General features: G+C 33.9%; 3 protein-coding genes across 6 annotated transcripts in view; 1 reads left to right on the plus strand and 2 right to left on the minus strand.

Annotated features, from left to right (window-relative positions):
* Nucleotides 1-491: 491 nt before the first annotated feature.
* On the minus strand, nucleotides 492-3,382 carry LOC125051941 (AN1-type zinc finger protein 2A-like). Its single transcript, XM_047652571.1, has 6 exons — nucleotides 3,117-3,382; nucleotides 2,946-2,988; nucleotides 2,482-2,668; nucleotides 2,097-2,251; nucleotides 1,749-1,848; nucleotides 492-1,311 (listed from the first exon to the last, which is right to left on the minus strand). Exons 1-6 carry the CDS (start codon nucleotides 3,169-3,171, stop codon nucleotides 1,192-1,194), a joined length of 660 nt encoding a protein of 219 aa, XP_047508527.1. The 5' UTR covers nucleotides 3,172-3,382; the 3' UTR covers nucleotides 492-1,191.
* Nucleotides 3,383-3,673: 291 nt separating this feature from the next.
* LOC125051939 (probable pyruvate dehydrogenase E1 component subunit alpha, mitochondrial) lies at nucleotides 3,674-9,498 on the plus strand. Its single transcript, XM_047652569.1, has 8 exons — nucleotides 3,674-3,904; nucleotides 3,997-4,071; nucleotides 4,378-4,546; nucleotides 5,361-5,584; nucleotides 6,168-6,339; nucleotides 7,266-7,415; nucleotides 8,110-8,285; nucleotides 9,241-9,498. Exons 1-8 carry the CDS (start codon nucleotides 3,851-3,853, stop codon nucleotides 9,418-9,420), a joined length of 1,200 nt encoding a protein of 399 aa, XP_047508525.1. The 5' UTR covers nucleotides 3,674-3,850; the 3' UTR covers nucleotides 9,421-9,498.
* A 4,324-nt stretch (nucleotides 9,499-13,822) lies between these two features.
* The window catches only part of LOC125051847 (multidrug resistance protein homolog 49-like), a 39,656-nt gene continuing 26,531 nt past the window's right edge, over nucleotides 13,823-26,947 (minus strand). For 2 of the 4 annotated variants that reach the window (XM_047652431.1, XM_047652434.1), the window contains exons 12-24: nucleotides 26,747-26,834; nucleotides 26,326-26,534; nucleotides 25,214-25,392; nucleotides 24,586-24,872; nucleotides 23,643-23,794; nucleotides 22,865-22,979; nucleotides 22,160-22,409; nucleotides 20,444-20,639; nucleotides 19,361-19,523; nucleotides 18,077-18,271; nucleotides 16,752-16,961; nucleotides 15,727-15,873; nucleotides 13,823-14,821 (exon numbers count right to left, since the gene is read on the minus strand). In XM_047652431.1, the coding sequence (XP_047508387.1) occupies nucleotides 14,588-14,821; nucleotides 15,727-15,873; nucleotides 16,752-16,961; nucleotides 18,077-18,271; nucleotides 19,361-19,523; nucleotides 20,444-20,639; nucleotides 22,160-22,409; nucleotides 22,865-22,979; nucleotides 23,643-23,794; nucleotides 24,586-24,872; nucleotides 25,214-25,392; nucleotides 26,326-26,534; nucleotides 26,747-26,834 (2,425 nt within the window). In that variant the 3' untranslated portion in view covers nucleotides 13,823-14,587. The remainder of the gene's footprint in view (nucleotides 14,822-15,726; nucleotides 15,874-16,751; nucleotides 16,962-18,076; nucleotides 18,272-19,360; nucleotides 19,524-20,443; nucleotides 20,640-22,159; nucleotides 22,410-22,864; nucleotides 22,980-23,642; nucleotides 23,795-24,585; nucleotides 24,873-25,213; nucleotides 25,393-26,325; nucleotides 26,535-26,746; nucleotides 26,835-26,947) is intronic. The other 2 variants (XM_047652433.1, XM_047652432.1) reach the window with 2 other exon arrangements.

Raw genomic sequence — 26,947 nt, forward strand, 5'->3', positions numbered from 1 at the left:
TATTTTGAAAGGTTATCTAGAACATGCCAAATTGTTTTATTCATGTCCAAGGGCTTGAGACAAAATCACCTTACGATAGGCGTGACCAACTAAGTCTAATGGTCAAAATGGTCAAAATGGTCACGTGACAAAGCGTGAACTAATGTCATTCCCATACAAATTCGATTAGAATTATTTATTTATTAACACTTCGTTGCATAATACCAAATCGAACATAAATGTAAACGAGGGCAACTGGCGGTTAACTAGGAGTTAGTTGGTCACCTCTGTCGAATAGTGATTTTGTCTCAAGCCCTATCCATGAGAAGCCACCTAGGCTGGTGTAAGAAAAAAAAAATTATATTGGGAGAATTGATACAGTAAATGTATTATTACCAAAGAAAAAACTGGCAACATTCCTTTAATTTTTAATAGCTTTATAGTTTACCAAGGATTTATATCATAAATATATTTTATTACTTATCAAAATAAAGAAAATAAAAAGAAATGTGTTTCAATTCTATATATGTATTTATCTCAAAAATATTTATTTAAATGTGAACACAGCAGAAGCTTAGTGATAGATACAAAATACATTTTCATATGAAAATTCATTAAATATTCTAGTGGAAATGTTGTCTTAGATATTCTTCAATAATAAAAGTTTTGAAAACGTCAAAAATTTTAAATAGCCCAATAAAATAATTTAAGTAAAGCATTAAAGATAAAATTGATATTAGTATTTATTTTCACTTGTACCCATACACATTAAAAGTATTATGACAATCATGACATATAGCAACATCATGCTAAAGATTAATAAAATTGAATAAATTCAGTAACATTTATAATTAAAAATCTTAATTTTTGTGCAATGAAGCTATTGTCAGCAGGAGGTAAAATCAACTAATAACCTAAATTACCCATTTTATATCTTAAATTTTTTTTCATACAAATATGTTGTAAAATTTAAAGAATTACCATACCTAAAAATCTTAAATTATACATTTTGGACATACATCAATATAGGATATAACATATTATTGATTAAATGTTCTTTAGCACAATACATTTAAAATTAAGCATTTAATTGACTTTTAAGTGATTAAACATGAAACTTAACATCAAATAGATTTAATAAATTGAGCGAATACACATCAATTATATTTAAAATGCGATGTAAAAATCAATAAGGTATTTGGTTATAATTAGTTACGAAACAGTACATCTAGAGTTAGGCTCACCGCCCACTCGGGTCCGAATATTTCCCATGCTTTGTTGATCATCTTGCAACGATAAAGCCAATGCATGCGCTAAAGCTTCATCTTCAGTCTGAAAACATAACATAAAAATGTTTTTATTTGGCCATATAGACTGTATCTGTGGGTTTGCATTGTTTTCAAGAAAACAAGATGAACTTAAATTATAAATGTTACGTATCTATGATTTAATATTATCTATGGTTTTCCGTTTCCTGTAGTATGTCTCGGACCGCCTGTCATGGCTGAATATATGTTTATGAATAACAGTAATGTCGTCTTATTTTAATAAACGCCAACCTGGCCACCATAACAATAAACAGTACAAATTATCTTTGCAAATAATAGTGCTAGTGCAAATTTAAGGATTTATTGGTGCACCTAGCACCTAACTAGTAACCCAAGTGGTGTATTTATGTTATTAGCTACTTCACAAAATATAGTTTAGATTTGGTAAAATATAAGGAAGTGAGTACCTTTATCTATACACAACATATTATCTATACATACCATATTCCCTTGTATATCAGAAGTGGTGACTCCTGATGGTACTTGGCGAACATTTGCTATTTTGTGGTCATTTGCTTTCATGCGCGCCAAAGCTGCCTCTCTGTATAGATAACTATACTTAAGATACCAAGTTACTTACAATATTAAAGTTTTTATTCTGATTTGTACAAATATTAGTAGGCATCTTTTTCAGCTCTTAATGCTAATTTAGGAATTAAAAGTAGTTATATCAGCTGGATCCAAAACAATTCAAAGTAACATAATAAAATGTATGGCTGCCAAAGCAGCATCAAAATGCTACAGTATTTTTGTATTAAGGCAGATTACAAATCTGCTTAAAGTACTTACGCAGCTCTTCTTCGTTTCGCAGCTAGTTTTCCTTCACATGCATGATCAGCAGTATGTCTATGTCTTAAACAGTAATTAAGCGAACATTCCACACACACTAGAGGCACCATCTCTTTCGTTTTGCATCCTTTGTATGAGCATCTGTTTGTAAATACCTGAAATTCCACATTTATGTAACAAATTATCACAAAGAACCATTTAGGTTTATTACACCCAATAATTTGTTAAGCAATCCCATAAATTTGGTCTACCTCCAGAAAAGATGTAAATCAATGTTTTTATTGTAATAATACTTTTTAAATGAAGACACATTTTCAAGCTTTACTGATGATTTACACAGGGTGTCAATGGTTGTGACTTCTTATTGTTACTAAGTAGTAGCTACCTTTTTTCGCCTTTCTCTTGCTGGGTCCGATGTGCACTGATTGTCAATATGAGCCCCCACTGCAACATCTGGTGGCTCCCCTCTTTTTCCAGGTACTAGAGCTCCACAAAGTGGGCATTGTGGTACTTGCACATCACGACTATTTGGTGCAGGGCATTCATGTTTTATGTATGCAAAGTGATCAGAACTGAAATAATTGAAATGCAAGTATAAACAATAAGTTATAGCATTCATTAATTGAATAAACTAAAAATACTCTACTCTCTATACACATATGTTTTCATATAATTAAAGTTACTAGCCTGTTTCACTCCAATTCTTTGTAGAACTCTATAAACATTAGACTAAGTACAATAATTGATCTTCTGTTTAAGGTTTAAGGTCCCACTAGGTTAAAAGAACTAACTAAACTTTTTTCAACTTTATTAGATAATGGTACAATAATACAAATATTTAGTTCTTACCAGTATACTTCTTTACAAGCATCACATTTCATAGGTAGGAAATCTGAAAATTATAATGTCATATTTTATATTTGTACATAGTAAAATGAAGTATCAAAGTAAGTATTTTAAATCACAAGTGTTTACTATTCAATATATTAATATGTAAAACTATAATAAATTCGTCCTTACCGAGTTTGTTACAGGATTTATAGCAGCAGTTCTTTCCGATATGAGGGAATTCCATTGTTGTAAAATACGGTTATTAGCTACACTTTTAGGTAAAGAACACCGAACACTTAAAATTAAAACCAAAGATCCAAAATGATGAAATACTTTAAAATTTCCCTTTAAACAAATTACGAGACATTGAGGTGGTCTTTCACAACATGAAATAACATTATTTTCTACTGAATCATCATTTTTATATCTTAGTAAATTTATCAAATTCAAATGTCATGCACGAATCACAATGAAAATTAAAATGTCATCATCAAGTTCTACAGCTGTGATCTGACATAATATAATGAAATCGGTTAAAACGCTTATAGTTTATGTTACAAAAATAAATATTTTAAGATTTTAGAAAAATAAGCAATAAAAAATTTGTTGAATAGTCTCAAGATTGTCATGATATTAGTACAAGGTTTAATAGGATTTGAAAGGATTGAATATATTATAATGTAAAAGTTTTTGAACGTATCAAAGTGACCTCTAATTGACATCACAAGCACTTTAATGTCAACGCATACTCCTGTCAAAGTCACGTTCGTGTTATTTTATTATTTCTAATCAAATACTTATTCATGGGGCTTTAATTGTAAAGTTTATTAGATCAATTTTGTTTCCGAAATTTATTTCCGAAAGTGATCCGGGAAGCGGATCACTCAATAAATCTGGGCTTTATAGAGACTGTTCTAAAAGCGATGAGTAAATTAATACCATCAGCCGCAAAGCTTTTAAGCGGAGCAACAGTGTCGGTGTGTTGGATTATTCTATAAAACTTCTTTAATTCCATATGGTTCCAACTACAGTCTATATTTATCTTATGGTTATATTTCCTTTATTTTAGAAAGCAGCCGCCCCAGCTGTAGTTGCTTCAAAAACAAATTATAGCACTAAATCTGAATCAACTTTTGAAATCAAGGTAAGTCTTCGTAAATCTATATAGATCATGAATATTTTGTTATACATGTTGCCTTTATAATATTTTTTTACATTAAAACGGCTAATAGGATTTTTGCAGGTTTTGTAAATTATGTAACCTAACCTTCAAAATGTCAAGATCAAAGCTGTTTTCCTACAAACCAAGATAGTGATAAAATTCTCCTTGAATTTATACTAGGTTTAGCAAATAAAGATATGTAATCTTACTAAGAAAATCACCACTAAGAATTTACACATTAAATTATAATGTAGAGTATGAATGTCATTCATATAATTATATTTTTAGCCTTACAAACTTCACAAATTGGATAAAGGCCCGGCTACATCAGCTACTCTAACAGCAGAAGATGCATTGCAATTATATGAAAAGCTTGCTGTCCTACGCAGAATTGAAACTGCCTCTGGAAACTTGTATAAGGAGAAAATCATTCGTGGATTCTGCCACTTATATTCAGGTACTTTTACTTAATGAATCTTTAGAAGTTCAAGTTAGAGTCTGTGTGAAAATAGAATATTTATTATTACACTTAATTAAAAATATTTTTTTTTTTAAATTTGAAATTTTTAAATATATAAATGAAATAATCCATATTTAGGAATCTTATTATAATATTCCTAAATATGGATTATTTCGTAAATTGATTAAATTATGTATTACATTTTTCTACAGTGATATCTTAACCAATGTGCATTTCTCTTTATCAACAGACTACAATAAATAAAATAAAAACTTGCATCACTTCCATATGTAAGACTAACTTTTAACTATTTTTTCTTTAAAAATTAAATTAACTTATCAAAATTTTTGACCCAAATCAATAGATACAATATACATACTTATAATATTATTTAAGTTATAAGTATAAATACTTTGTTTTATTTTTGTTAAATCCTGCTGATTTATAAATGTAATATAAAAATAATTGATTATAGAAATCTTTAAGAAGATACATAATTATATAGAATGGAACTATAATATAACAATATACTGAAAAATATTACTTTAATGAATGACTACTATTTGCCACTGATTCAATCAGGACTGAATGTGCAAATTTCTCCTGAAATTTTTAACTCAAGATGTTTCTAAACCTTAAGTTTTTTTAAATTTATATCCAACTACATTAAAGAGATTAAATAGTTAGTAATAGCTGGTTACATAGTAGCAATTGGATAAAAATTGGAGTTCCAACAAGAAGTATGTTTGTCTTGAGTTGTATATGATTCCCATGAAATGTCATGCTCATAACAAAAGCCATTGCTTTACAGGCCAAGAAGCGGTAGCTGTGGGAATGCGTGCTGCATTACGCGACGTTGACTCGGTCATCACTGCCTACCGTTGCCATGGCTGGACTTATTTGATGGGGGTCAGCGTCCTTGGAGTACTCTCGGAATTGACAGGAAGGAGAACTGGTTGTTCCAGAGGCAAGGGTGGCTCTATGCATTTGTATGGAAGGAACTTTTATGGTGGGAATGGAATTGTTGGTGCTCAGGTAAGAATTTTTTTTTTTCTGTAGTGTTTTTAATTCTTTAAACATTTTGTAATAAGGCTAATTAATAACTTTGTAGATTGACCAGCTTAATTATAAACCTACTTACATAGTTATTGAATGTGTTGTCCTTATCACTAAATAATAAACTTATATATAACTTTTTTATTAGCTATGGAATATTTTATATATGTAGTAATAATGTGAACTATATAAAACTCTGCCTAACATAGCAACTTATGTAAAACTAATTTTGTATATGTTTTATATTTATAAATTCTTTTTATGCACAAGATGTTATATTTTTATTGAATATATAAAAAAACATCTTTTATTTACGCATGTACCATTTGTTAGATGTACTTTAGCCATTTCTCATAATAATATAAATTTAATAATAGAATAATCTATATTATTACATATAAATTCTACTTTTTAATCTAGATCAGAAATAATATTTACTTTTAGAGTTATATGTATGTGCATAAATATTTTCTGTGGTTCAAGAAAACAATAAAATTATGAATTGTTAATATTGTATAACTTGCCGACAGGTTTCTAACATTGACTATTGTACATTTAATAGGTTCCGTTGGGTGCGGGTCTAGCATTCGCCCACAAATACCGCGGTGATGGTGGCGTAGCATTTGCATTGTATGGAGATGGAGCTGCTAACCAGGGGCAATTGTTTGAGGCATACAACATGGCTAAGCTTTGGGACTTACCCTGTGTGTTTGTGTGCGAGAACAATGGTTATGGTAAGAAACGTTTTAATTAATTGAATAAACTCCCGCTTTGTTGATATTCTTTATTGGCAAGTGATTAATTTATTTAATTTGAAGTAACTAACCTTAAGATTAAGAGAGTTACGAACAAAGGCTCTCGTATGACAAAAACGTCTTGTATTTGATGTATAGTACTTAGTCTTAATAATACAGTTTTCTCATGATGTTTCATATTTGTAGGGATTTTTATTGAAAGACATTGACATATATTATATTAAGTATCTACTCTATGAGGTTACTTACAAGCGGCCAAATTACCAATTACAATACATCCACAATAATTTAACACCGTAAGAGTGTTATTTATATGGAAAAAAAATCATAATTTTAGTTTAAAATTTTATCCACTACAACCTATTTTATTTAGACAAGATTTCTTTTGCTGTAATCTGTATATCTCCTACATATTCTGGGTCTATATTATACATTTTATCTATGGTGCACTGTACTTTATTAGCTATTGAATATTCTATATGTATTAGTAATAATAATGTGAACTACATAAAATTCCGCTTTTATATAACAACTTATGTAACACTAATTTTGTAGTTGTATTCTGAATTTATAAAATTAAAAAAAAATTTTAATTAATGCAAAAAAAAACATATTTTATTTACGCATGTACCATTTGTAATATGTTCTATAGCCGTTTCTCATAATAAATCTACCAAAGAAGCTTATCACGATCACGTAAAATCTATTGTAATAGGAAAGTAATATTACGATATTTCTATAACTCGCTTCGTGAACGATACTATACATAACGGTCGAATAAAATACTGGAGAAATTGTACTTTCGAGCTGTGAGTATACTTGGCGAAACTAAAGTTTGTGCTAATGTCTCGTGGTAGCTCAGTCAAAGGAACTTTTTAAATGTTTTTTATATAATTTCCTTACAGGTATGGGCACAAGTGTAGATCGATCATCGGCCAGTACCGAATACTTCTCTCGTGGTGACTATGTCCCTGGTATTTGGGTGGACGGTATGGATGTCATTGCGACGCGGGAAGCAACACGCTACGCCATCGATTACTGCTCTAGTGGAAAGGGTGAGTGTTTTTACTAGAATCCGTGGCTTAGTGGAAGACTTGGAGGTCTAGACTTCGATTTCCGACGAAGAATTTTTTTTATTTATTTTTTTATAAAAACACTCTTGCTCTAATAGGCGACCCTAAATTGACAAAAGTGAACAATAAATGAATAATTTTTTTTAGACCAAAAAAAAAAAACAAATATACGAAAAAAAAAATGGTTTCACGTACAAGCCGTCGGAAATATCTGCGAACCTCGCTGGAATGCGCTTCTTTAAATAATTCTGCGTTTCTGCTTTAAATAATAAGTATTTGTAAATTTCAAGTAGGTACGAGTATCAATAAAAATAAGTACACAAATAAAATATTTTTTATTTTTACATCTTCAATTTTTTTGCTATCTCTCCAGTTTGTATGACGTCATTAAGCCAGGTTCGCAGATATATCGATGTGACTGTATGTATGAAATTTCCGCATCATCAGTTCATACCTATTGCCTTAATAACTATTTTCATCGTGAAACAAAGTGTTATTGAGAGAAATCTGTAGGAAATATGACATTATGAAGCGTTATGGAGTAAAATAATTTTGTATATAAATAAAAATATTGTTTTTATAGTTACGTGACACAAAATGTCAAACAAATGACAGGTCTTGAAACGGATGAGTTTGGCTAAGTCCTAATAATAATATATTTAATTTGAATTTACAGGACCCCTAGTAATGGAAATGGAGACATACCGTTATTCCGGCCACTCCATGTCTGACCCGGGTACGTCATACCGCACACGCGATGAAGTGCAGGAGGTACGACAGACCCGTGACCCGATTACTTCCTTCAAGGAGAAAATTATCACCAGTGAACTTGTTACACCTGATCAGCTTAAGGTAAGATATGAGAGTGAACGATCGATTCCCGTCAAAAATTGCGTGACGTAATACTTGAATTCTCCCTAACACTAGTGTATGTAGAAAGTCGACAAAGTCTTGTCTAAGCCCCAAATTTATTTTTCTTACACAATCAATTCAAAACAAACTTAAGTCCGTTTGCCGATCCCGACAAAGGCCACCTCCATACCCTTCCATTTTTATTCGCCCCTCTCTTGACCAAACCTTGTCTGCCACCAGTTTTTTCATTTACAAGAGATGGGATCTCTTGTAATGTCTTTTTTTCCAATTTTTGAGGACCGACTTATTATAGTTTTACTCGATCTCTCATCTCCTTGCAAGGTTAAAATTACGCTCAACTACAATTATTGCGTTATAATTTCCTATAATTTTAAAGAAATATAAAATTATGTTTTTGAAGTTATACTTCTTTTGGCGCGTTAGTGAAAAATGATGAGAGTAAATTTTTACAATGCGCGCGCACACCGTCACAAAAAACCGACACCCTGAAGTTAGCATAGTCAACATTTTAAAATAAAAAATGTCCATTTCTTTAATTGTGTAGAAATCATTTTTTGTGATATTTAAATAAACTTTAACTAGATAATGCGTTATAATAAATCTTTCAATGTATTACATTAGTTTTTTCTACAAACGTAGAATAAGGCGAAAGATAAAAAATTTAAAAAGATTTTCATCTTGTTACGCCAAAGAAGTATAACCTCTAAAGTCTAACGCGTGTACATAAGTACACTATTTTTTTTAATATTTATCAGACGTGCTAAATTAATTATCCTTTGGTAGATTGATTTGTCAAAAGAATGACGTAATTCAGCCAATACATTGATTGCTCTCATGGGGCACGTTCTTAGCTTTCGAGTAGTTTTATAAGTTTATTTATAGGCTAAATAAACACCTGGATACTGCACGAAATATTAATACGTTGATTTTGTAGGAAATCGATACAAAAGTTCGTAAAGAAGTAGACGAAGCGACCAAACAAGCCAAGGCCGAAGCCGAAGTCGGTCCCGAGGAATTGGCCGGCGACATTTATTATAACAATTTGGAGAATGTCATTCGCGGTATTCACCCGGCCGCGCCCCTTCAGCACGTGGAAGTGGTTCCCAGGAATTAGGGAAGTATAGCAAAATATACACAGTTCAAAAATGCAATAATTACCCAAATGTCTTGAAGCCGTGTCTGAATATTATTTTTATTAGTGAATTATTTTAATTGTCAAAAACAAAGGAGACGCGGCTTTGTCAATTGTCAATAAATCGATTTTAATAGTTTAATTGTCATAGGTTTTTGAGTCTGTGTGCCTTTGATCAAAATATGGTTAATACCACTAGGATTTGTATCCCATTTTTATAAGTAATGAATGTTAACGTTCGAGTGAATAACACTTTCTATAGAAAAGTCTACTAAATAAATTTACTATGTATGTTTGTTGGACGAACGACATCCCATAGCAAAAATTGAAACGAAAAACTGTTTGAAGGCCTTTTTTTTTAATTTTGGCAACATACTTTGAAATTTGTATTTATAATTTTTTATCGAAATTAAAGCAAAAATCACAACGCTTTGAGCGATAAATGTAAATAAATTTTACCGGACCGAGACGTCATACACGAATTAAAGTTAGATTTTATCCGCATCGGTTATTACGTAATATCCCGCTATCCGATTTTAGTGTTGCCAACGTTGCAAGATGGAGTAAGAATATCGTAGGAATTTCTTTAAACCGCTACTTTTTTTAACACATTGTTTTTTTATTGTACTTATTTTTTATCTGTATAATGTAGATAGAGCTTTATAAGGCATATCTATTATGCCTTGGTGTTACCATTGTTGAAATATTAATTACTTTTACACTCCCGAATATACATTTTATTTGAGATTATTTTATCTTTATTTTGTATTTGTGTATTTTAGTAAGCTTAATTGCCAATTCGTAGATGGGGATCATATTGTATTATTTCGCACATTTTCGTTTTTATGTAAGGGATTATTTATTATTATTAGAAATAAATATATTGAAATTAATGCATTTTTATTTTTCACACCCTAAACAAAATTATTGGAAGTAATGGCTAAAGTAGATAAGATTTGATCGCCTCGCCCACATTTGTTAAATATCTGCACTGGTCCGGGCTGGTTTAATATTCGAAACAATTTTGAAAGCTTGACAGCCAAAACAAGATGTCCAGGTATATATTAGGTCCTTACATATGAAATTGGCGTTTTGTATGGGAGGAACAAAAAGTCGAATATTTTTAAATATAATATATTTAATTAATCAAAGTATGAACCATTGTTTTCTATGCCCTTTTGCCATCTCATAGGTAGTTAATTGATCCCTTTACTAAAAAAACCAGTCAGACGGGAATCAATAAAATCTGTGAAGGCGATTTGGACTGCCCCATCAGAGTTAAATTTTTTCCCTTGCAAGAAGTTGTCCAAATTTCGAAAAAAAATGGTAATCTGTTGGAGCAAGGTCCGGGGAGTACGGAGAATGTCTTAGACATTCCAATTGAATCTCTTCTAATTTGGTAGCCGTCTGTTGTGCAGTGTGTGGTCTAGCGTTGTCGTGAAGTAGCAGTGGCGTGGAGCGATTGACCAGCCTAGGTTGTTTAGCCGCTAGCTTTTCCATCATGGTTTGCAATTGCTGACAATAGGCATCAGCCGTAATAGTCTGGCCAGATTTGAGAAAACTGCAATGAACAATACCGGCACTAGTCCACCAAACGCTTACAAGTAACTTTTTTGGGGTTAATTTTCGCTTGGGGCAGGATTTGGCTGGCTGGCCAGGATCCAACCATTGTGCTGAGCGCTTCCGATTATCGTAAAGAATCCATTTTTCATCACAGGTAATGATTCGGTTTAAAATACCTTCATTATTGTGCCGGTTCAGTAATGTAACGCAGCAGTCGACGCGCTTTTGCCGGTTTGCTTCAGTCAATTCGTGAGGTACCCATCTTTCAAGCTTTTTAATCTTCCCAATTTGCTTCAAGTGAATTAAAACAGTTTTATCACTAACACAGCAGCCTGCAGCTAACTCGGACGTGGTTTGCGATGGATCCGCTTCCACAATAGCCTTCAATACTTCATTATCAACTTGGGTCTCAGGCCGTCCATGGGGCTTGTTCTGCAGGTCGAAATTTCCAGAACGAAAATGTTGGAACCAAAAACGAACTGTGTTTTCTTTTGCAACATGACCGCCATACACATTATTCACCCTTCGAGTCGTTTCCGCAGCACTAGTGCCACGGCGGAACTCGTACTCGTAAATAATGCAATACTTTAAGTTTTCCATTTTCTAAAATGAGTGACGCAAACAGAAAAAAACAGAAGAAAAAAACAAATGAATGACGGTCATCGAAGCACAAATACATGAGTAAATAGCTGTACAAATTTTGATTTGGAATTCTTAACCAAAGAGGAGATATTTGAGGTCAAAGTAGACAAAACGTAAAACGCCAATTTCGTATGTAAGGACCTAATATAAGAATATTGAATGACTGATAGAACATAATATGTACGAGGTATAGTGCACAAGAGTTGAGATTGAGCGATATAGCATAGGCAAAAGTGTTCTCTATTATATAACACTCACTACGATGGGAAAAAACACTGTAAATTCTCACTACATCCTCATGAGAATATATAGAATAGCTATTCAACGGTTGGTTAGAAACCCTATGGACAGTCATGTATTTAAAATATGGAAATAATTAGATTTTAATTTACATTTAATGTAGCAAATTGATTTAATTTTTTTCAGTGACAGCTTTTAGGCTAAGTTTGGCGTCTTGGCATACGTCTTAACCTCGTCTCGGAAAGCAATCTTAGGGCGAGGCCCCACTACTGCGTTGCGTCACGTCGTCGCATCGGATCGACGCAAGAGGGTATACACGCCGTCGCATCTGCGTCTCAGCCTTCGAAATGGACAGACACAAACGTGTTCTTTTGTTGATTTTATTACGCCACCGCCGAATTAAACTTAGAAGCCATAGAAGATTCTGAATATCTCCTCTGATAGCATTAATAAATTGTGATCACCCTCCCCCCTGCTTCGTCTCTTGTCCGACGATCGACGTCGACGCAACGCAGTAGTGGGGCCTCGCCCTTAGTGTATAGAAATTTATTAATTAGTTTTATGGAAATCTGTCAAAATAGTCACTAAATTTCTATTTATAGTTAAATTTAATTAATTGTAGTTGGGAAAATAAAAACAACTTCTTAAATCACAATATATTTAACTACAAATTAATCTATATTACACTAATCACAAACAGGCTGTTATAATATAAAAATATTACCTACTATTCATCACAATTACTGTTTTGAGCACAATATGAAACAAAACCTAAAACTAGAAATGCTAATTACATGCATTTGAAGCGAAAATTAAAAATTTAAGCGTTCGAAAATTGAATTTGACCATAGATTACGATAAACGATTTCTTTCTTTCTTTTAATTTGTCGCATGTTATATTTCGACATAGCTATATTATATTCTTACTTCTTAGCGCTATTTTAATTAATTATCTATTAATTTATTGTACGCAAAGACACACGATGAATGCAAGGCACATAATAGAAGCATTATTTGAAATATTTTTTTTTTAAACAACAGATTGTCAAACTCAGCATATTAGGTTACATACAAATAATAAATTGTATACAAAATGTGGCTTTATTTTGTACTATCCAGATAACGAAAAATAAATACTTTATTTGACCTAAAACAATTTAAATACTGGACATAAAAAAAATCTTTTTACGAGGTCTTTATTAAATATCGTATTTTTAATTAATTTATATACCTAAATATAACCTGAACAATACATATTGTATTTATAAGTAAAAATCATAAATTATCATTTATTTAATCCGAATAATTTGACTAGGTTGTCAGACTTGGATAATTGAAGTTTAATTTTAAATATCTTTATACATCTTAGAGTACCTAAATCAATGATTACTTGATTTGCCAGTAAACACTAGTATAATCAATAAAATGAACTGACAGGATGAATTCGCATCTTAATATTTAAAGAATTATTCTCAATATTCAAGTTATATATTTACAATGTATAGCTATAACAGTAAACTATAGCTTACGTATATTGTCATACAATTCACTTTTGATCCTCTTACATAAGTACTTTTAAATCTCACTTAGGAACCGAGGCCATATCGGACCTTATTACTACGTATTATCATTTTAATATTTTAAGAATTAGTATTGTTTTATTATTATATATATGAGGAAATTAGCCCATTTCATCAACTCCTTATTCATCATATCGACAGAATCCTATTAAGGAAAATATATAAACAGTAGACAAATTGAATATTAAACATCAAGCCCATTGTAAAAATCTAATCAATAATTTATTTTTGCTATTTAAATCCTTCTATTTTAGGCTCAGAATATTTAAAGGTACGATTAGACCCTTTTGGGCTGAACTGTTTGGCACACTATTGCACAGCGTACGGCACAAATGTTTGTTTTGTTCGACTCATTCGCGCACAACTGTGCACTTGTGTGCGCGCACATGGTTCAAGTAGTGGAATCGTGTCGACGCGCACACACTCGTTGTTCGCCAAAGCTTGCTTCCGCTACCAAAGCGAACAATTGTGCGCGCACTATGCCAAGTAATTTTTTGAATCATCAAGAATATTTTACAAAGCACAACGTTTTCCTGCCCGGCCATATTAGCAACTGTCGGCAGAAAATCTTCCCAGTGAACAAGTGTGTAGCACTGTGCGCGCACAAAACTCGCTGCATTGCCGGTGGAGACAGAAGCCAAACACGATACGCGCTTAGTACGTGTTCTGCTTTGCACAAAATGTTTGTAAAAAATGTGCCTAATCGTACTATCGTTATCGTACCTTAAGAGCCTACAATGTCACACTAGACATTTTTATTCGTGTAATGCGTAACAATACAGCTGATAGGTCAGTTCGTGGTTTTGACACTTCAAAGGTGAGTTCATTCTTAGACGTTATTTAACTATAAACAGCTTAAGATTAATATACCATTTAATAGTACGAAGTAAAAACGTTTTAAGTGGGAAAACATATTACGATTTTCTTCGGGGACTGGGGCTCGAGAAAAAAAACCCTTTTCGACAGGTGTGACCCAAACTCATTTCGCGTTAGTGGGTCACGCCTATCGAAAAGCGTCGTGTCAAGCCCCTGGTATAGAAATCTTATTAAACGGATTTTACTGTAATTAATTTCGAGGTACAGGGCATAGAATATAAATTGCTAAAAAGTAAGAAAAAGAAGACTTAAGCAGATTGGTCCAGATTTTCCTCGCTTTCCTCCACAAAGCCGCATTGGAGTTCATATAATCTTGCATAAATTCGTTTTAATGCTATGAGTTCTTGATGGGTTCCCATTTCAGAGACAACTCCTCGGTCGATAACGCAAATCATATCTGCATTTTGTATAGTCGCTAGTCTATGGGCTATGATCAGGCATGTTCGGCCTTCGCTGGCTCTGTCTAACGCTTCTTGAACCACCTGGGAAATAATAAAATAATTCAGTTCAGTTTTAAATATTTTTTTTTTTTAAATTATCGCTATACAGATATTGATAAATTTTCATGTAGTACAAGGAATAACAATAGGCTTGCCCCGGGGAACAAATACGTAAAGCACGTTACGTTAAATTTGTCCCTTTTTCGGTGGAGAACTTTTGAAGTGAAACTTCTTTAGAATCGTTGTGATTTCAAACCGGATGCAACGGAAAAAGCGACAGTAAAAAGAGACAGACACATAAATTAAATAGGATTTGGCGTGAGAGAGAGTGAGATAGGAGGCATTATACAGTGTATAAACTTTAAATTAGTGGGTATTTGAACATTTTGTGAAATAAAAAAACAGATTTGATGAAAATTAAATAAGTAAGTTAAGTAAGTAGTTTAATTATAAAATTAGATTATTTATCAATTTTATTTACAAATCATTAGTTATAGAAACTTTTTGAAGTGAAAACTTCGTACTACACTTAATTAAAAGTTTATACACTGTAGGTATAAGTAATGCTTCCTATCTCATTTTCTCCCACGTTGGATCTTGTGAATTTATTTCAAACTTTTATTATTTTAGTTTTTACCTACCTAACTAAAGATTGATATTAAAGTTATAAAAAATTTAACATTAAAATATATTTTTTTTAAAGAAAAGATCCTACATTTAGATAGAGAAAAAGTCTAATTTACATATTTTAATTATAAAAACGTTGTTTTTGAAGGTTTCACTTCTACCACGTGTGAATTGGACACATTTTTTTAGTAGCACACTAATGAAATGTCAGAACTCTACGGAATGAATAATCAGAGTATAGATAATTTGGATTACTTACTGGAAGGTACAGCCGCGACAGCGTTTTTAACATAATGACATTAATACACACACAAAATTACCTTTTCACTATGTGTGTCAAGGGCCGAAGTAGCTTCGTCCAATAGTAAAACACGTGGGTTTCTGATCAACGCGCGTGCGATGGCAATGCGTTGTTTCTGTCCACCAGACAATTGGGATGCGCGGGCGCCGATACGGGTTTCGTAACCCTGAAAAATATCCCCTTTGTAAACACAATTGCTCTCTTATAACTAAAGTCTTTTGTCTCTTTCTGTCAAACAGTGTTTACGCTATGATAAAAAGTAAGGTGAGATCTTTAGTACAACAGGATTATACTGATTTATTTTTTATTGATAAGGTTTAAATCTAAAAAATAATAAAATAAATCAGTGGTGCTACCTTTTTAGGTCTGGGCCTCAGAACTCTGTATTACGATAATTTGTCAATCTATCATATATGTACAAGAAAAAAGACGATAAAACATAATATAAAATAAAATATTTATAATATGAATAAGAACAGCGTGCGGCTCTCATCCCTGAGGTGGTAGGTTCGATCCCCGGCTCTACACTAATGAACTTTTTTCTATATACGCATTTAATATTCGCTCGAACGGTGAAGGAAAACCGTGAGGAAACCGGCTTGCCTTAGACCTAAAATGTCGAAGGCGTGTGTCAGGCACAGGAGACTGATCACCTACCTATTTGCCTATTAGATTGAGAAAATAATCATGAAACAGATACAGAAATCTGAGGCCCAGACCTAGAAATATTGTGGTGCCCTGATTTATTTATTTAACTCAAAAGGTATACCTAACATTAATTTGAATATTGATTAGATTCAAAAACATGACAATTTAAACACCAACTCACAAACTCCTCCAAACTCCGTGTACCAAGGCATAGCAAAAATTTTATTTACCTACAGATAGCGTGGCGTGTGTCAGGCACGGGATCACCTACTTGCCTATTAGATTGACAAATGATCATGAAACAGCACAGAAATCTGAGGCCCAGACCTAAAAAGGTTTTAGTGCCACTGATTTATTTATTTTTATTAATAAGTACGATATTAAATATGTACTTACAGATGGCAATGCAGCAATAAATGTATGAACGTTGGCGGATTTAGCCGCAGTAACGATTTCTTCTATGGGCACTGTTCTCGTGTTGTCTCCATACGCGATATTTTCAGCGATAGTGCGGTCAAATAATACTGGCTCTTGTGATACTATGCCCAAGTTACCGCGTAAGGTTGAAAGTCGCATGTCGCTTACGATACTGTAGTCGTCTAGAAACTGAAAACAATTTTTTTATAAGAGAAGGGGCATACGGGCAGAAGGCTCACCTGATGTTGAGAGATAACGCCGCCCATAGACACTCTTTGCCAGAGGGATCACGAGTGCGCTGCCGGCATTTTAAGAATTGGTACGCTCTTTTCTTGAAGGACCCTTAGCATGACTTGATAATGTACTTTGACATACCGAAGTCATAGTTCGCTCATGACTCTGAACCTACCCTAAGCTAAAACTTCATTATCATCAATACGTCATACATAACTAAATGAATTTAGACTAATTTGGAGTAATAATACTTGCGACGGGAAATGAAATCCCATATCACATCGTCATACAATAGAGAGTTTAAGGCAGTTTTTGCCGCCCTAACGTTCCATCAACTGCGCACAAATATTTCCGTACAAATTCGACTTAGCGAATTCAAGAAAAGAGTTCCGTTCATTAAAAGGCCGGCAACGAGCCCTTTGGCAATGTGAGTGTCTATGGGCGGCAGTATCACTTAACATCAGGTGCGCCTTCTGCTCGTTTGGCCCTTGTTATATAAAAAATAAGTGTACGAGCTAAACTGTCTCAGCTATTCATAGTTTATTCAATCAAAATTAGACTCCCCCCGTATCTAATAAAGTATAGTTGTCTTTATCAGAGAGACTAAGTATGACTCCTGTCAAAATCCAATAAGTTTCTGATATACTGAAGCTCATACTTAGCAGTCTTGAAACTGAACTTAACCCTTGTTAATATTTTTTTAATATCCCCGAGACATACTGTAAATTTCACGGCAAACGGCTATCTTTATATCTACTTTAGGCTTAATAAAAAGTTAACGATTATCTAGTTAACAAAAGGGCCTGGGACTAGTGCTAGACAGGCTACTTCTAATTAATTTGTTGTTTGACGATTTGCTATTTTAAAAGAGTACCGAGAGTTTTTACGCCGGCTTTTTCTCTCGGCCTACACCCTCTGTCTTTTTACCGATGAGTAGGGATGCCTACAGATTCAAATTTAGTGACGCGGAATAAGTGATACCTGTATCTTATGTTCCATAATAAACCTATTTTTTTTTATCTGCCGATATACTGAAAAACAAAAACCATTTTCACGCAGGCTTTACTCACAACAGTGCCGTCATCCGGGTCGTATAGCCGTTGAAGCAATTGCATAAGGGTGGATTTCCCACAACCACTAGGCCCCACCAAGGCCACCCTTTTCCCACTTGGAATTACTAATGAGAGACCTCGTAGTACTTCAACTTCACGGCGAGTGGGGTAACGGAACTTGATGTTCTTGTACTGGATTTTACCCTGAGCTACCTGTTTGGGCAACGAAAAAATTTGTAAAATTCAAAGATTACTGTTGTGTATATCAAAACCGTGATAATAGTGTTTATGTATTAAAATAATATTAATCGCTATATTTTTAAAATAAATAAAATGAATGATAATTATAAATGATTTGTCTTATAAAATAGCTAACTCTTAAAGAGCCCTCTACATTTTTATAATTTAGGTTTCCAAAGATTTCAATGTTTGACGTTTATAAGCGTGGAATTTGATTTCTCTATAGACGTAATAAAATATAGATATTTAAAGGTTAGATAGATAGATAGATAGAAGATTGAACAATAAAAGAGCAATATGAAAAAATTTGTCAAATTTTTTTTATTTTTAGGTTTCCAAAGATTTCAATGTTTGACGTTTATAAGCGTGGAATTTGATTTCTCTATAGACGTAATAAAATATAGATAATAAAAGGTTAGATAGATAGATAGAAGATTGAACAATAAAAGAGCAATATGAAAAAAAATTATTACAGAAATAATTTAAAATATTAGTAACTCGCATAACTGGTGAAATGTCATTTAAAAAGAGAGAGCTAAAGAAAATTTATCAATCTTACAAATCTTAGACTAGACTTGACTTATCCGCTAACAGCTAAAATTATAAGATATTAATTGTTATTGTCGCGGTTTAACTAGCGGCATGAGAGATGTTCAGCCAGTTGATCAAACAGCTAGGCAAATGACTTGGTTCGATGACGTTTCGTCATTTGCGTCGGCACAACGTTGATGGCGTTTATACAAAGTTTCATGAAAAATAACAAGTGCAATGGAAGAGTGTAGTGACAATAATAATGTGAATTTGACGGAAGCAATTTCATTTTAAAATAAATATTTTTTATGTCATATGTTTCATCTTATTTATTCCTGCCTAATAATGACTCTATCGTACGAATGGCCCAAGCATTAGCCAGTCAGTTTATTAAATGTTGTAGCAAACGCTACGGCTGAATAACTTTCAGGCCGCTAGTTAAACGGCGCCGTTTAGTTAAAAGGCTAGGCTGTTAATTGAACGGCTAATTAATCTAGTTTGCTGCGACATATATATATGGGAAAAACTTACATAATTCTCAGGTACAGAAGGCGCGTGTGTGCTTTCAACGATGGGCCGTCTCTCAATAAGTGTCATTACTCTGCCAGCTGCGCACACGGCCGCACCGAAGTTCGGCGCAAACGCTAGAGCTTGGCCCATCATCCACGCCCCGAATACCAGCGCTTCTGATACTCTTAAGACAAAAGAAAATAATGAAAAATATCTTAGATTATTTATTAAGAATTTATTGAATTAATATAAACAGTGTTGGCGTAGTTGCTTCAGCGTGCGACTCTCATCCCTGAGGTCGTAGGTTCGATGCCCGGCTGTACAATGGACATTTAACTTTCGCTCGACCGGTGAAGGAAAAAACATCGAGAGGAATCCGGCTTGGCCGTCCTAAACAGTGGACGACGTGTGTCAGGCACATGCTAATCGCCTACTTGCTTATTATAGATTGACAAATGATCATGAAACAGAAACAGAAATCTTAGTTCCAGACCTAAAAAGGCGCCAATGATTTATTAATTAGGAATCCAATAACACGAATGGGGAATAAAGAACAGATCAATGTCCTAAATTATGAGGTATGTTTTATTATGAAAACCATATTTTTACAGAGGGTCACGCTCTACACAGATTATACCAATGCCAAATGATACATTTTTCTGTCAACTGATATTATGTTAAATATGGTTTTCTTATCTTATCTCTTTATAAGAGAGAGATGTAGAATTTACATAGGAACTTATTGTCTATATAAATATTAAAAATTTAAACGTTATGATTATTGTTATGAATATAGCCGGATGCAATGATTGATTCGGAAAGCGAATTCTATGAAGATTCTTCAAAAAGTTATTATTACAACCATTAACCCGAAGAGGGGGAACTCAAGTAAGTAAGAGTGATCAAAATTCTTGAATTATTATTTCTATTTTATTGTATTAACAATTTTTAATTATCAACGATTTTGCAAGAGACCGGAAAAAATCAAATTATCTAGAGATTCAAATTAACGAGTGTCAAATTATAACAGTAAAAATAAAATAAAAATGACAATTAAAAAAAATGTCGGCAATATTGTCGTAGACAACCATATAAAAAACTCACTTGATAACATCTTTATACGGCACCTCCTTGTTGGCAACCAGAACCCCTCCATACCACAGGGACAGGGCATACCCAGCTACGGGTGCCGTCTGCCCGAACGAGAAAACCATACCCCGCCAGCGCATACTGCTTCGTGCTGCTTGATTTGCGCTTGCACCAGCCTCTTTGTAGCGGTTTAAGATGCCTTCTTCACCGCCTGTATCGTATTAAATAATAGTTTTTGTTAATACACATTGTTAGAGTCAGGTTAATCTAATATATAAAATTCTCGTGTCGCGGTGTTTGTAGTTAAACTCCTCCGAAACGGCTTGACCGATTCTCATGAAATTTTGTGTGCATATTGGGTTTGTCTGAGAATCGGACAACATCTATTTTTCATACCCCTAAATGTTAAGGGTAGTTAGTCCACCGCTAAATATTTTTTTTAATTTTTATTTTTTTATGATACAACATTAAAAAATACATACAACCCCTAATTTTTACCCCTCTACGATCAACCCCTATTTTTATTATAAATGATATACATGGCAAACCGATGTTTGCCGGATCAGCTAGTGTTATATAACATTGCAATTTTATGTTAGCCAGTCCCATCTTCCAAAGGATCAATGACATCATCACACCGCTCGCTTGCCTCCGCAATGTTTCCGATGACAAACACCCGGAGGGGATGTCGTTGACCCATTTGGAGATGGGATGCTACTTGTGTGGACACGTTTGCCCCGTCTCCCTCGGACAAGCACAAAAGCTGTGGCACTCTCAGCGTAGGCGGAAAATAATAAACGGCTCAAATATAAGAGTCTTTCCTCCAACTTCGATTTTGTTCCCTTTGGAGTAGAGACTCTTGGGCCGTGGGGTGCAAGTGCACAGGCGCTAATTAAATACTGAAGTTGGCATCTGGTAGATGGTACCGGTGACCCCAGAGCTGGTGCTTTCCTAAACGAATAAGTATCGCAATACAGCGAGGAAATGCTGCCAGCGATAAAGGTACACTGCCACAGGGACCAACTTTTTATATTTTTTTATATTACTACTAGCAGACCGGCCAAGCATTGCTGTGGCTAAGGTTTTAGTTATATTACATAGTAGTAACCTATTCAAGGGAAACGGTAGGAGAACACCAGTCATGGGGACCAACATGCTTTTTTGGTGGTAATGCAATTAAATTGTAGCTTATGTGAAACGTTGGTACTTTCAACACAGCGCCATCTGTTAAAATTGTGACTATCAAATAATAAACAAATATTTTGCAATAAAATAATATTGCGGGTATAAATTGAGATGTAAGCTATCCTATCTTTTAAGTTAGATCAAACTGCACACGATGTGCAAATTTGATTGAAATCGGTTCAGTAGTTTAGGAGTCCATAGCGGACAAACAACGTGACACGTAATTTATATATATTAAGATGTAGGTTAAGAAAATTGTAAATACTGTATACTTAATTGCTATGTATATATGAGCGTTTTTCAAGGCAGTTTTTGCCGCGCACCACCACTTTGTGGAACCAGCTGCCCACTGAAGTATTTCCGAACCAATTCGACTTAGGGTCCTTCAAGAAAAGAGCGTACCACTTCCTGAAAGGCCGGCAACGCACTCGCGAGCCCTCTGGCGTTGAGTGTCCATGGGCGGCGGTATCACTTAACATCAGGTGAGCCTCCTGCCTGTTTGCCCCCTGTTCTATAAAAAAAAAAAATGTTCATAAAAAAACTCACAAAAGGCAGACACTGTTCGTATATTCGTTATCGCCTCAGTAGCAATGGTGTTCGCTCTATTAGAAGCCTCTCGTACTGTCGCTATGCCCTCAGCCAGGACTCTACTCTCCAAGACAACAGCAATGATGACCATTGGCACGGAGACCAGGGATACCAGAGTCATCTGCCATGTGTAGTACATGGAGAGACTGATTCCGATGAAAATTGTCGCAGAGGCTTGCATTAAAGCGCCGATACGGGTACCTGTTGCCTGAAATTTTATACAACGAAATCAAATATAAATATTATAATGTAAAATGTATAAGGTAATTTATATTATGTACTATGAATTTACTTGATTATTAAACATTTTTTTAATATAATTAGCGTGCATTTAAATGAAATATACAACAACGTACTGGGGCAATTCACATTATTAGCTGTTAAAACAGAGGTGGTGAAACGGCATTCTACGTTCCTGGGTTTAAGATCATGCCAAAATAATCAGAAGAAGAAAAAGAGCATCTACTTGTAGATAAGTACCTACGTTGTGAATGGTTACGGACTTCGAAGTAGAAAAATCTCAAGGTTAAAATGTCATTTAAATTAATGAAATTGTAATTTAAATGTAAAAAATTATAAAAGATAAGACAAATAGTGAAATGTCAACATTTTGTTAAGCAACATGAAATTATTTAATAAAAAAATTGCACAATAGAAACATACCCCTTGAACAGCTGCAGCATCAGCAGCAAGACGTCCGCAGAGTGCTCCCACTCCATTCAACGGATTGTCAAACCAACCCATCTCTTGTCGTAACATCGCTCTGAACGCACCGATTCTGTATACACACGGGTTTTATTGAGCACCAGTAGTTAATCTAGGATGCTAGTCGCCTTATTAAAACAAATTATTCTCTACATTCTCTCTCTTATTCTAACAATGTAAAGTACCACCTCATTCGTATCTTTCTCTTGAATTCTATTCACGTTGCGACGAAAAGGGACAAGCGACAGATTTAATTCTTAATCAATCGAATTATATTTGAATAACCCTTGTTTTCTTCTTTGTAATAACTCGTTAATACTCGTGGGAAGAGTTAAAGATCTATTTAAAATACCATATCCAACTGCAGCTAGAAAACCACACTCCGTACCTACACCAGGTTAATGAAAATTCTCAGCAAGATATACGTGTATAGTGACGTTATTTACGATAACGATTTAACTTGACCATTGAAAAAAAAAAATTAGGTAACTAAATTGTGGTACACGTCTAAAACACGGTAATATAATTTATTTTTAGCAATAAGGTAACATTTAAAGAATGCTTATATAAACGATTTACCACATATTCTGAAATAATTCCAAAATTTTCTTGTGTTCTAAACAAAGAAATTATAAATATACCACTGACGGAAAGTATGTAAAAATATTCCCATTCGACTTGCCCCTACATAAAATGCGAATACATATATGAAGATAAAAAAAAATAAAGAAATTACCTGAGCCTCTCTGTGAGTCTAACACCAGTTAAATTGAATATGAATATTTGGAAGAATATACCGATGCCCGTGTACACGCCAACCACTAGGAACAATACCGCTATCAAGTTTGTACCTGAGCGCACATAGTCCTCATCTTTGCTCTCCAGTAACTAGAAATTCAAAGAACATAATAAATATGACATACAATTATATACTACTAATAAAAGAAAGAGCAGGTGGAACATGGCAAAGAGTGGCACAGTGCAGAGAGGAATAGCGGGATTTGGAGTTGCCAAAAAGGGCACACAGATACCTAAAATATTATTTTTTTTATAAAGACAATTCACACCAATTGACCTAGTCCAATGCTAAGCTGGTGAGGTGAAGCTTGTGTTATGGGTACTAGGCTACGGATATACAAACATATTATAGGTAGATAGGCATATAAATACATATTTAAACACCCAAGACCTAAGCACAACACAAAATGCTCATCACATCGATGTTCGTCTCAGCCGGGGATCGAAGATCCGGGGCACATGGATTCGCAGTCAGGGGTACTAACCACGAGTCGTCAAGTACAAATTTAAATATAAACGTGTTCAAATGTAATAGTATCTGATTAAAAGGCTATTATAATTATTATGAATATTACATACAACCGATATTATTTTTAATTTTTAGGATTTATATAGTTGAGTAAGACCTACCATGACATATTCAATCAATAGCTTGTTCTAGATTTTATTATGGAAGATTCCTATATGGTAGTGTAAAGCAGTGTGAGCGTGCTTTCTTAAATCTGAGATCAGGCGTTTGAAACCCAATTCAATATATTTATTTTTATATAAGCGTAATTAACCCTAGTTGAGAGGAACCTGGCAAGTCTTACGACCAATATGATGAGTATTCTAATAACTAAGCTGAAAATTTGCCACAAACAAACATTGGATATACTCACACCATATGTTTCACCAAAGAGCACAGCGAAGCAGGGAAAAGAGGAACCAACAGCCACCGCTGCCCCAATACCCATCATCATCCACCATTTTTCCGGTTCACACAGTTTTAGTATCTGCCAGGTGGTAGGTTCGAATTCCCCCACTTTTTCATCTTCTACAACTACGCTGTCCTCAGAGATTGTATCATCCTCTTCTGCTGATGAACTTTTGATGGAATCCACTGAATCCAACTTCTGGAGTTTCACTCTACGAAACTTCGTATCTGCGGTGGGATCAAAGTTAGCTGCTGCAAATTAGGGCCATGTTAGTCGTACGAAAACCTGGAGAAAGCCATGTGTGCCATCGAAGGAAGGTCGACTGTTCCTTTGGGGAATAGGATAGCGGTGTGAGGAAGATTCGGTCCTATTCATCAGGTTTATATAGTCACACATAACCAGTGAGCGTGTCTGATCCTAAAAAAATCTACAGCAAACTCTAAATATTCTGAAAACATCTTTTATGTCTCAAGTTGGTTTTAACTCTTTACGCTTGAGCCGTATGTTTGAGGGTGGATTCAAGGATTTCAAGGAGCTAAGGATCGGTGCATAATTAGTAAGGAAGATGGCAATTTTATCAACATTCACTTACGTTTCTGTGAACCACCCTCATTACCCACTGCGGTACTGGGAGCAATACTCGGTTCATTCTGTAGAACCAGTTGATAGTACCGTCCCTTCAATTCTAGAAGTTCCTCGTGTGTACCTTCTTCAACCACCTCGCCCTTTTCGATGAAAACTATACGATTTGCGTTTAATACAGTCGCTAACCTGAACAGAGCAATGTTTTAAGTGTCTTTTGCAAGGTATATAACAATAAAACTGGTTTGGTTTGAGTTCTAAAACCTAATATATGGGCCTATGCCATTGATATACAAAAAACCCAAGATGCACACTCAACGTCAAAAAAACGTCCTCCAAAAATGAGCGCAACATTCTAAAATGTGCGCTCATTTCAAATAGTCTCGCGTCTAATAAGTGGAGTCGATGTTATTTATTTGTTTTTTTTTATAAATAAATTTATGTACTTTTGAACTTTTTTGTGTGTAGTTTTTGACAAATATATTTACGCTATATAAAGTGTAGGTCAGGAGGTAGCCAATTTAACATTTTTTTTTAATTTAAAGAAAAAACTTTTTAACCGGATTAAAGTTATGTATTATTATAAATTTACAACTATTTAACATCCAACACCTTTTGTCCGAAAAGTGGGATAAATTTAAAATTATGTTAAATAGTTGTAAATAAAAAAGTCATGTTCGACTCCACTCAATACCTTGTCCTACCGACCACGGTCGGTCGTAAATTTTATTGCTTTAAGTACGTATACACTGCGTTGTAATAACAACTTTAAGCAATTCGCGTAAGGTTGCTTTTGCAATAATATATGCTTGTAACTTATATGAAAGGGACAGAAATAGTGTTTCGGGACACTTTCGAGCGTTACTTTTATTCGAGACTGTGCATCTTGGGTTTTTTGTATATCAATGGCCTATGCTTACATATTTATGCACTTTTGTAAGAATATTGACCAATTTATTTTTGGAAAAACAAGAGAAATCAAAAGAGGTTAGGTTTTATAGCTTGGTAGCTAACTATCGAGTTACATAAAAAACAATTGAGTCGTAAGAAACGAAAACCAATAGAGTTAAAATAGTTTTATTTCTGAATTTCCTAGAAATATCTATTTGTTTTAAAGTATACCTGTGGCTCACCATGATGGTGGTCCTTCCATGGGCAGCAGAATCCAAAGCCCTCTGTACTTTGGCTTCACTGTGAGAATCTAATGCTGAAGTTGCCTCATCCAAAATCAATATTTTGGGCCTTCGTACCAATGCCCTTGCAATGGCTATACGTTGCTTTTGACCCCCCGATAGTTGGGCACCGCGCTCACCTATCATGGTTTCATAGCCCTAAAGTTAAAAAAAAATTTATATTTTATTATTTTTAATACGCAGGTTCAGGTAAAAAATGCTTAAACATTTTACTAAATCGAGAAAAAAACTAAAAAAAACTGTGATAATTTCACTAAATTTCAATGTTACATTAGTTATATTAATGTAACTTTTAATACGACATTATAAACGTTTTCAATGAAGCACATTTGCAATATAAAGTTACTTACTTCAGGTAATTTCTTAATGAAGCTATGGCAGTACGCTTGTTTTGCGGCTATAATAATTTCTTGATCTGTACACGATGGATTACTCATCCTAAAAAACATTATTAATTTTTAAAGCTTATACTGATTAATTTTATTAACACCATTTAAAATATGCTTAATTCTAAGAAAGAAACTATAAATTCAAAGATGTAATTATAAAAT

This window comes from Pieris napi, chromosome 8, assembly GCF_905475465.1.
Source record: "Pieris napi chromosome 8, ilPieNapi1.2, whole genome shotgun sequence".
NCBI classification, from domain to species: domain Eukaryota; kingdom Metazoa; phylum Arthropoda; class Insecta; order Lepidoptera; family Pieridae; genus Pieris; species Pieris napi.